The following is an 11960-nucleotide window of genomic DNA, read 5'->3' as shown; positions in this document are numbered from 1 at the left end:
AACTGGAGAAAGTTCTAGAGCAAACCTACCGACAACTGGAGAAAGTTCTAGAGCAAACCTACCGACAACTGGAGAAAGTTCTAGAGCAAACCTACCGACAACTGGAGAAAGTTCTAGAGTAGACCTACCGACAACTGGAGAAAGTTCTAGAGTAGACCTACCGACAACTGGAGAAAGTTCTAGAGCAGACCTACCGACAACTGGAGAAAGTTCTAGAGTAGACCTACCGACAACTGGAGAAAGTTCGAGAGCAGACCTACCGACAACTGGAGAAAGTTCAAGAGCAAACCTACCGACAACTGGAGAAAGTTCTAGAGCAAACCTACCGACAACTGGAGAAACTTTCTCCAGGAGACGTTCTCTTCTCTGGACTTCAAGGACCTGGAACTCTGGAAATATTACCATTATTAAGAAAGTAGAACTCTGATCATTGATGAAGTTACTGTAGATGAAGAACCAGATGTTCTGAGGAGGTCAGGAATCCTTGCTTGATTTTTTGTGCTGAATTTGAGTTTTTGTTGCAATTCCATCTGTGTTATGGTACTTTTGGTCCCTTTCATGGTAAATTTATCCATTTTTGTGGTAATTTTGGATGTTTTTCTTGGCATATTTGAACTTTTCAAGGTAGTTTTGGCTCTTTTTTAGGGTGATTTTGGGTGTTTTTACTGCATATTTGAACGTTTCTGGGTAATTTGGCTCTTTTTGGGGTATTTTGCATGTTTTTGTGCCAAATTTGAGTTTTTGTCGTAATTTCACCTGTTGTATGGTAGTTTTGGTCTTTTTGTGGTGATTTTCCATGCTTTTCCTGTCATATTTGAACCTTTCAGGATTGTTTTGGCTCTTTTTGGGGTGTTTTTGTGTCTTTTGGGATAATTTTGGTAATTTCTGTGCATTTTTAGTGTCAATTTTTCCCAGAACTCAGATGTGTTTCTCCTCCTAAATGCCATGGTTCTATCTGCTGGACTGAGGAAGTTCTGATAAAGTCCATTAAAAAGTGGTAAATCTGGACCCAGGTCTATGGAACTCAGGAGATATTCCCAGCATGAAGATAGAACTCTGATCATTAATGAAGTTACTGCAGATGAGAATCCAGCACCACAGAACATCAGTCCACTGAACAGAGCTTTCTGCAGCGTCACGCCTTCTGTGGGTGGACGGCGTCTCGTCACACCTGAGCAGGTAAACTGTTCATACTTGCAGAAGGAGTGTCTGGGAGGAGACGCTGGTGGTGAGACGGACGGACGGACGGACGGTCGCTGCTTCCAGACATGATCTGATCAGGATGGACTACTACCCCTACAGCCAGGTGAGGTCCCTCAGGGTTTCAGGTGTTCTGTAGTTCATGTGTTCTGTAGTTCATGTGTTCAGGTGTTCTGTAGTTCAGGTGTTCAATAGTTCAGGTGTTCTGTAGTTCAGGTGTTCTGTAGTTCAGGTGTTCAATAGTTCAGGTGTTCTGTAGTTCATGTGTTCAATAGTTCAGGTGTTCAATAGTTCAGGTGTTCAATAGTTCAGGTGTTCTGTAGTTCAGGTGTTCAATAGTTCAGGTGTTCTGTAGTTGAGGGGTTCTGTAGTTCATGTGTTCAGTTGTTCTGTAGTTCAGGTGTTCTGTAGTTCAGGTGTTCAGGTGTTCTGTAGTTCATGTGTTCAGGTGTTCTGTAGGTCAGGTGTTCTGTAGTTCAGGTGTTCTGTAGTTCATGTGTTCAGGTGTTCTGTAGTTCATGTGTTCTGTAGTTCATGTGTTCAGGTGTTCTGTAGTTCAGGTGTTCTGTAGTTCAGGTGTTCAATAGTTCAGGTGTTCTGTAGTTGAGGGGTTCTGTAGTTCATATGTTCAGTTGTTCTGTAGTTCAGGTGTTCTGTAGTTCAGGTGTTCAGGTGTTCTGTAGTTCATGTGTTCAGGTGTTCTGTAGGTCAGGTGTTCTGTAGTTCAGGTGTTCTATAGTTCAGGTGTTCAGGTGTTCTGTAGTTCAGGTGTTCAGGTGTTCTGTAGTTCAGGTGTTCTGTAGTTCAGGTGTTCTATAGTTCAGGTGTTCAGGTGTTCTGTAGTTCAGGTGTTCAGGTGTTCTGTAGGTCAGGTGTTCTGTAGTTCATGTGTTCAGGTGTTCTGTAATTCAGGTGTTCTGTAGGTCAGGTGTTCTGTAGTTCAGGTGTTCTATAGTTCAGGTGTTCAGGTGTTCTGTAGTTCAGGTGTTCAGGTGTTCTGTAGTTCAGGTGTTCTGTAGTTCATGTGTTCTGTAGTTCAGGTGTTCAGGTGTTCTGTAGTTCAGGTGTTCTGTAGTTCATGTGTTCTGTAGTTCATGTGTTCAGGTGTTCTGTAGTTCAGGTGTTCTGTAGGTCAGGTGTTCTGTAGTTCAGGTGTTCTGTAGTTCATGTGTTCAGGTGTTCTGTAGTTCAGGTGTTCTGTAGGTCAGGTGTTCTGTAGTTCAGGTGTTCAGGTGTTCTGTAGTTCAGGTGTTCTGTAGTTCAGGTGTTCAGGTGTTCTGTAGTTCAGGTGTTCTGTAGTTCAGGTGTTCAGGTGTTCTGTAGTTCAGGTGTTCTGTAGTTCAGGTGTTCTGTAGTTCATGTGTTCAGGTGTTCTGTAGTTCAGGTGTTCTGTAGGTCAGGTGTTCTGTAGTTCAGGTGTTCTGTAGTTCATGTGTTCAGGTGTTCTGTAGTTCAGGTGTTCTGTAGGTCAGGTGTTCTGTAGTTCAGGTGTTCTATAGTTCAGGTGTTCAGGTGTTCTGTAGTTCAGGTGTTCTGTAGTTCAGGTGTTCTGTAGTTCAGGTGTTCAGGTGTTCTGTAGTTCAGGTGTTCTGTAGTTCAGGTGTTCAGGTGTTCTATAGTTCAGGTGTTCAGGTGTTCCGGTCGTGTATCTGGCTGCTGCTGTGGAGAACAGCAAGGTTTCTTTCACGTTAGTTAAATGTTGTCTGAAGGTTTGCTGATGCGGTAAAAGTCAGTGTCCCGTACTACCTTTCCCATGATGCACCTGACACACTATTCACCTGAGTCACCTGAACACACCTGTGGAGCTGTGTGTGTCTTTACTGAGAGTGTTTTCAGTGTGTGTGTGTTTAACTTCGTTTTGTGGCTTCAGATTCAGATTGAGAACCTTCTTAGACTCCAGAGGACAGGTGAAGACAGGTGACAGCAGGCAGAGCAACGATGACGTAGAAACTCAGTAGAAAACCAGATATTAGAAATCAGAAACATAAATAAACAACATCAGACAGAGAAGAGGATGCAGAAGACAGAGTTAGATGGAGGTGATTGATTCGCTGTGGCCACTCCTGAAGAGAAAAGCCGAAAGGAAAAGAAGAAGAAACATAAATAAACATCCAGGGATAAACATATAAACACAAGTAGAACAGGAAGTAGAATAAGAATAAAAATCGAATGAAGAGAAGGAACAGAACTTAGTAACACACTGTGTCTCTGTCTGGTTTGTGTGTTTTCGTCTCTTTGGTCCTTTCCTGAGTCTATCGGGACCCCGAGTGGGGCCGCGGGCCTCATGCTGAGCACCACAGTGTGCTTCCGTGTGTGTGTGTCTGTGTGTGTCTGTGTGGAACCTGGCTGGGATCCAGGAAGCAGCCAATCAGAGCAGTGTGAGGTAACGGCGGTCAGGAAGCCCCGCCCCTCCGTCCACCTGCGGCTCCGTCTCTGTTCCTGGATCTTTCCGGCGGTTCTATTTCTGTTTCTGTTTCTGGGTGTCTTCCTCGGTTCGGGCTGTTTCTGGGTCTGCGGTGGACTGAACCGTGAACCTGTATAAACCGGCAACGGGAAACCTGCCGGCTCCGGGAAACACCGACCAAAGTGATCGAAACTCGGGCGGACACCTGCGGCGGACATGCGCAGTGTGAGCGGGCCGCTGGTTTAGCACCGAACCGGGTCGTTATGGATCTTTGAAAGGAGAGTCTGAGACTACGGGACGATGTCTGTGAACGAGCTGTACACCAAGGTGAGTTCCACGTCAGAACTCCGTCACCTTTTACCTGTTTTAAGTGTTCCTCTGCTGAACCAAACCTCATGTTATTTCTGTCACATTTTAAAGTTCGGCCTCACCTGTTGGCGGCTGTTTACAGCCACAAAGGTGTAATACCGAGCAGAACTCGACTGGTGGGCCGGACTGAACGGGGCCGAATGTTGCAGAATCACGAGCTCTACCCAGGTGTCTTTATGACGATTGTTGACGTCATAGACATACTGGACACCTGAGCTTAAAGTGCACATTTTATGAACGGAGTTCTGAACGAGGCTGTTGTGGTGTGGTTTTTAGTGGCTCAGGTTGTGTTCACCTGTGAGTGACGTCATCAATTGGCCTGATCAGTGGAGTCCGGCTCTGATCACATCTCACCTGGTTCCTGATTACACACTGAAGCTCCAGCATCTGGAGATGTTCTTCAAATCAGCACAGAGTAGAACACTGTAGAATAGAAGAGGATAGAACACAGTAGATCACAGTAGAGTAGAACACAGTAGAATAGAACGGAACACAATAGAACTCAGAGTAGAATACATTAAAGTAGAACACAGTTTCTTTATTCTTGTTCTTATGTTCCACAACATAAGATTAATCACTTACTGTGAAACAAACAGATAACCTCAGTCCTGAACAGACAATCTTTCAGTTATTGACCAGTTATTGATTAGTAGCTGCATTAATTGATCAAGTGGTTCTGTTGACCACAGATGTCACTAAGAGATCAAAGCCGATATTGATCAGTTAGAAAGTACCTCGATCAGCCTTGATCCTGGTCTGAGCTCACCTCATGATGCTGCCACCACCATGCTTCACCTCATGATGCTGCTGCCACCGTGCTTCACATCATGATGCTGCCTCCACCATGCTTCACATCATGATGCTGCCTTCACCATGCTTCACCTCATGATGCTGCTGCCACCATGCTTCACATCACGATGCTGCCTTCACCATGCTTCACCTCATGATGCTGCCTCCACCGTGCTTCACATCATGATGCTGCCTTCACCATGCTTCACCTCATGATGCTGCTGCCACCATGCTTCACATCATGATGCTGCTGCCACCGTGCTTCACATCATGATGCTGCCACCACCATGCTTCACATCATGCTGCTGCCTTCACCATGCTTCACCTCATGATGCTGCCTCCACCGTGCTTCACATCATGATGCTGCCTTCACCATGCTTCACCTCATGATGCTGCTGCCACCATGCTTCACATCATGATGCTGCCTCCACCATGCTTCACCTCATGATGCTGCTGCCACCGTGCTTCACATCATGATGCTGCCATCACCATGCTTCACATCATGATGCTGCTGCCACCGTGCTTCACATCATGATGCTGCTGCCACCGTGCTTCACATCATGATGCTGCCTTCACCATGCTTCACATCATGATGCTGCCTTCACCATGCTTCACCTCATGATGCTGCCTCCACCGTGCTTCACATCATGATGCTGCCTTCACCATGCTTCACCTCATGATGCTGCTGCCACCATGCTTCACATCATGATGCTGCCTCCACCATGCTTCACCTCATGATGCTGCTGCCACCATGCTTCACATCATGATGCTGCTGCCACCGTGCTTCACATCATGATGCTGCCTTCACCATGCTTCACATCATGATGCTGCCTCCACCATGCTTCACATCATGATGCTGCCTCCACCATGCTTCACATCATGATGCTGCCTCCACCATGCTTCACATCATGATGCTGCCTCCACCATGCTTCACATCATGATGCTGCCTCCACCATGCTTCACATCATGATGCTGCCTCCACCATGCTTCACCTCATGATGCTGCCACCACCATGCTTCACATCATGATGCTGCCACCACCATGTTTCACATCATGATGCTGCCACCACCATGTTTCACCTCATGATGCTGCCACCACCATGTTTCACATCATGATGCTGCCACCACCGTGCTTCACATCATGATGCTGCCTCCACCGTGCTTCACATCATGATGCTGCCACCACCATGCTTCACCTCATGATGCTGCCTCCACCGTGCTTCACCTCATGATGCTGCCTCCACCATGCTTCACCTCATGATGCTGCCTCCACCGTGCTTCACATCATGATGCTGCCACCACCGTGCTTCACCTCATGATGCTGCCACCACCATGCTTCACCTCATGATGCTGCCTCCACCGTGCTTCACCTCATGATGCTGCCACCACCATGCTTCACCTCATGATGCTGCCTCCACCGTGCTTCACCTCATGATGCTGCCTCCACCGTGCTTCACCTCATGATGCTGCCACCACCGTGCTTCACCTCATGATGCTGTCTCCACCGTGCTTCACATCATGATGCTGCCTCCACCGTGCTTCACATCATGATGCTGCCACCACCGTGCTTCACATCATGATGCTGCCACCACCGTGCTTCACATCATGATGCTGCCTCCACCGTGCTTCATCATGATGCTGCCTCCACCGTGCTTCATCATGATGCTGCCTCCACCATGCTTCTCAGTGGGGATGGTGTGTTTGTGATGATGTTCAGTGTTTGGTGTCCATCAAACATATCATCTAGTCTGATGGACATAAAGCTCCATCCTGGTCTCCTCAGACCAAAGAACCTTCTTCCAGGTGTCTTCAGAGTCTCCACGTCTTCTGGTGAACTCTAGTCCAGATTTAATTGGAGATTGTTCCAACAGAGTCTTCTTCCTTCAGAGGAGTCACAGGTATATTGGTGGCCTCCCTCTCTAGTCTCTCAAGTCTTTTGGATGTCCTGCTCTTGTCAGATTTATTGATATTCCATCTTCCTTCCAATTCTTAATACAATAGAATAGAATAACCACTTTATTGTCAACCAGAACATATACTAGTTGGTGCACATTATGACTGAAATGTCGTTGCAAAAAGCTCGCTATCGGATAGATATGATGGATTTAACTGAACTCCAGGAGATCTTCAGGAACTTTAAATGTTCTTGTATTGTCCTGACTGATGCTTTCCCTCAGTCTTCATGGTGTAGTTCTATCCTGGTGTTCTGATCCACCAGAGACTGGACCTTCCAGATCCAGGAGTCTTTATCCTCCAATCACTGACCCTCAGATCATCCATTAAGGACTTCTAGAACCAACTCAGTTCCATCAGAGTACCTTTAAAGGGTGAACATTTAAGTCATCATTTATTTTACATTTCATATTTTACCTGACATTTTTTGTAGAAATCTGTTTTAACCAAAATACTTCTGTTTCTTGCCCAAAAAGGTAAAATAAATTGAACTTAATTTAAAGGTGAAAAATTATAACAGTAGAGAACCTTTTATCTGAGCTCTACCAGCTCTAAGCTGGAAACAGGAAGTTAAAATGAAAATCTGAGAATCACAGACTGTGGTGAGCAGGTGAGAGTCCAACCAGAAAGAGTCTTCAGTTCCACATTTCAGTTTTATTCATTAACAGGCAGCAGAACCAGAGTTAGGACGAAACGGATCCATTCAGTCCAGGAACAGCAGCACTGGAAGCTAAATTCAGCTTTCAGAAAAAGTTTCTCATTTAAGGCTGTTAGTTTATTTTCATTTTGACATATTCACAGACATTTAATGGAGAAATGACGACAGTAAATTAAGTACTACATGAAAATAAAAGTCTAACCGTAGCTCAGCGTTCACAGGCTCCGAACCAGCCAGTTAGTTCTGTCTGAAAGGGTTAGCATTAGCGTTAGCCTTAGGATTAGCGTTCGCAGCGTTCTGAGGAATCTTAAAGGCTTCAGAGGTTTTGATTCTTTAGTGTTTGTTTGAGGCTGATTCAGTTTCTTTCAGTCTCACTGAAAACAAAACAAACACGTAGTTCACATAAAATCTGTGTTTGTAAAGAAACAGCAGGAAGCTGAAGATTTCAGAGGGAGAATTCAAAGTTAGCATGAGACACAATAGCTAACCATGTTAGCATGAAGCATAGAGACATAACAGCTAACCATGTTAGCATGTAGGTCTGTTTTTACCAGCTAACTGTGTTAGCGTGCTGCAGACTGTGTGTCTGTTGTGAGGACAGTAACTGTTGTGTTTGTGTGACAGCAGCATTAATCTCCTCCTGGACTGCATTAATTAAAGCCACTTAAAGTCTCTTCACTGCTGAGCCTCAGTAATCTGGACCAGGGGGGCAGTGAGCTGCAGAGCTGCAGCCTCTGTGGAGTAAATAATCCAGGGCTGGGGTAGATGGGGGTCCTGGGGGCAGTTAGCTCCAGACCTGCACCGCCATCTGCTTCATGTTCAGGACTCTGCTGACTGATGAATTCTTCAGATTATCTCTGACGGGTCTGTAGAAACACTGGTCCAGGAGGATCTTCAAGTCTGCTGAGTATGATTAGGACTCACTGATCAATAAGATCATTTATTAATCATTTAGTCAACAAAACAGCAGTCAGGTTCTGTCCAACCAGCAGAGACTCAGTTCATCGCCACGACAACGAAAATCATCAGATCCTCATGTTTGTCCAAAATAACATTAGATTGATTGATTGATTGATTGATTGATTGATTGGATCTGGTGAAAGTTCTGATGTTAAATGTGTTTCACTAATGAGTTGGTTTTGGAAGTAAGACGTCTTTGTTGCAGATGTCACAGGTATTGTAGGTGTTGCATGCGTCGCAGGTATTCCAGGTGTTGCATGTGTTCCAGGTGTTCCACATGTTGTAGATGTTGCATGCGTCGCAGGTGTTCCACGTGTTGGATGTATTCCAGGTCTTCCAGCCTCTACCTGGCCCCTGCTATCAGTGACCTTTGCTGCCTGCGGTGTGACTCTGCAGATCAAAGTTCCTCGACAGGCAGCTTTCTGACACACCCAGTCACCCTGAGGCTGATGTCACCATGGTGATGCAATGGAGGGCGGAGCCTCGCTCACCTGTGCAGCTCTGAGTAGTAACCTGACACAGGTGTGGGCGTGGCTGAAGCAGAGTGTCAGGAAGCTGGCTGCTCTGGGAATCCAGCACCTCTGCTTCACTTTCAGTCCAAACCTGCAGAACAACCTGTTCTCATGTTCTTCGTGTTCTCTTTGTTCTCCGTGTTCTCTGTGTTCTCCATGTTCTCCTGTTTTTCATGTTTTCAGTGTTCACCGTGTTCACCATGTTCTCCGTGTTCATCGCGGATCACTCTGAAGTCTCAGTACTTCATATTAAAGTATTCTATAGTTTACTGTAGTACTACTGTGATCCAGTACTTCATATTAAAGTATTCTATAGTTTACTGTAGTACTACTGTGATCCAGTACTTCATATTAAAGTATTCTATAGTTTACTGTAGTACTACTGTGATCCAGTACTTCATATTAAAGTATTCTATAGTTTACTGTAGTACTACTGTGATCCAGTACTTCATATTAAAGTATTCTATAGTTTACTGTAGTACTACTGTGATCCAGTACTTCATATTAAAGTATTCTATAGTTTACTGTAGTACTACTGTGATCCAGTACTTCATATTAAAGTATTCTATAGTTTACTGTAGTACTACTGTGATCCAGTACTTCATATTAAAGTATTCTCTAGTGTACTTGATGAGACCAGAAGAGGTTCCAGGTTCGTTCTCTGTTGGTTCCTCAGATGTTTTTTTTTTAATTTTTTTATTGAAAAGATTTTATTTTCAGCATACATCCAACAGTACTGCCAGGGGGTAAGGTAGAAAAGGAAACAAATACAAACAAATGTATTTCATTACAATGACATCAGTTCAGACCATATTTCTCGTGTTTTTGCAGCCTTACTATTAGTACAGAATTCAATACATTCAAAATACATATCAATTTATTTGTGAAAGACATAAAATAGGGGTTCCTTATTTCCAAATTTACATTTATGAATGAAGTATTTTGCTAAGAGTATAATAAGGTTCACAATATATATTTTCTCAGGGCTCATAAGTTTCTGTTCAAGATATCCCAGTACAACATGCCTGTAATACATTTTATAGCTGACACATATTTTGGCACCAATAAAGTTACATCTTTCCAAAATCTTTGAGTCATTGCACAACTCCAAAAGAGAAGAGTCAGAGTTTCTGGCTGTAAACCACAAAACGAACAACTGGCATCTATGTCTTTTTAAAATTTGGTTAGAAAGTGTTTTACAGGGTAAAATTTATGAATAATCTTAAATGAAATTTCTTTAACTTTATTAGTGACGAAGTATTTGTGGGGTAAAGTCCGTACTTTAGCCCAGTCAATATCCTGGACAAATTTTCTCCAATACAATATAACATGGGGTCTTGTAGAAAGTTCCCTTTGGAAGAGATCGGATTGCTTTGTTATTTTTCCGTGATGATGAAAAGCATGTTTTCCCACACGGTGTATCTTTGAACTTTGGAAAAGACAATGGGTCTTGGTAAGAGGAACCACTGCATAACATTTTTACTCCGCTGGGTATAGCTTTTATGACCACGTCATATTCTGTAGGTGATACAGGTATATTATCAGGGTTCCCGCGGGTCCTTAAAAAGTCTTACAATGTCTTAAAAAGCATTAAATTTAACTTTTAAAATGGTGCAAGAACCCTGATTACATATGAAACAGAAATCATGATGTGACATTGGAATACCTTCAGGAGTTAAGAGCTGTTTCACTAGCACGTCTTTCTCAACCCAAGATTTAAGAAATAAACTCTTATTCCTGTGTAAAATATCAGAATTGTTCCATATACAGCAGCGTTGTGGAGATAAATTCTGCTTGTAAATCAAAGTCCATGCAAGCAGAACCTGTTTATGGAAATGAGAGCGTTTTAAAGGTAATTTGCTTATTTTGAAGTTACATAAAAGAAGAAATGGTAGTCCTCCGATTTTATCAAACATAAATTTTGGAATGAAGTTCCACATTGAAGAGTATCTCTAAGGAACTTTTGTAGCCACTTAATTTTTAAGACATTATTTAGTGTGGAGAAATCTAGAAAATCAAGCCCTCCATTCTTTAGGGAATTAATAACCACAGACTTTTTGACATAATGTATTCGATTCTTCCATAGAAAGTTTAGAAGTAACTGATCAATTTTTTTAGCATTTTTATTGTCCAGCGAAAGTGAAGATCCAACGTAAACAAGCCTCAAAGACCTTCTGCTTTGGTGAGAAGGCAACGACCTTTTAGTGACAGGTCTGGCTGTAACCAGCGGCTGAACTTATTTTCTGCTTTTCTAATCATGGGATTAAAGTTATTAGCTTCTCTATTTTTTTGGTTTTTACTTATTTTCACACCTTGATGTGTTACCTCTTTTTTGATAGCAATGTTGCTTATTAATGACAGATCACATTCTTTAAGCGCAAACAGTTCACATTTCTTTAAGTTTAGGTAGAGACCAGATGCATTAGAAAATATTTATGATTTGAAGAACTTGGGGAACCTGCAAGGAGTCTCTCAGGAAAAGTGCAGTGTCGTCTGCTAGCCGACTTATAACAATTTCTTTATCAGCAATGGTAATACCCTTGATAGAGCTCGATTTTAGATATCTACAGAATATTTGTCCAACTATAAGGAACAGATAAACACTCAGTGGACATCCTTGTCGGATACTTCTTTCCAGAACAAACCTACTAGTAGTTCCATTACTTAACTTTACAGAGCTGTTTCCATGAGTATAAAGAGTTTTATGGCATTACACATGTAACCTCCAAATCCTAACTTTTCAAGACAATAAAAAATAAATGGATGCTCGACAGTGTCGAAAGCCTTAAAAAAATCAAGGAAAAATATAAAACTTTTGTCTGATATTAGTTCTGAATAGTCTATTACGTCCAAAATGAGCCGTATGTTATTTGATATGCATCTGTTTTTCATAAAACCACATTGGTTTTCATCAATAATTTTGTTTAGATTTTTTTTGAAACGCACTGCTAATAAAGAAGCTAATATTTTATAATCGTTATTGAGAAGACTGATAGGCCTACCATTATCTATTTGCAAAGTATCTCTGTGAGGTTTTGGTATCACAGAGAACACCTTGGGTCATGCTTGGTGGAAGGTTCATATTTGTAAGACTTTCTTTATAAACCTCAAATAGA

General features: G+C 42.8%; 1 protein-coding gene across 1 annotated transcript in view; it reads left to right on the top strand.

Moving 5' to 3' along the window:
* The first annotated feature begins 304 nt into the window (after positions 1–304).
* The window catches only part of myo5b (myosin VB), a 77313-nt gene continuing 65657 nt past the window's right edge, over positions 305–11960 (top strand). Inside the window, 1 exon segment of the mRNA XM_051938411.1 lies at positions 305–3931. Coding sequence (XP_051794371.1) covers positions 3905–3931 — 27 coding nt within the window. The 5' untranslated portion in view covers positions 305–3904.

This window comes from Acanthochromis polyacanthus, chromosome 18 (assembly GCF_021347895.1).
Source record: "Acanthochromis polyacanthus isolate Apoly-LR-REF ecotype Palm Island chromosome 18, KAUST_Apoly_ChrSc, whole genome shotgun sequence".
Lineage (NCBI taxonomy): Eukaryota > Metazoa > Chordata > Actinopteri > Pomacentridae > Acanthochromis > Acanthochromis polyacanthus.
The sequence above is the reverse complement of the archived record's forward strand: the minus strand, read 5'-3'. Positions and strand labels throughout refer to the sequence as shown.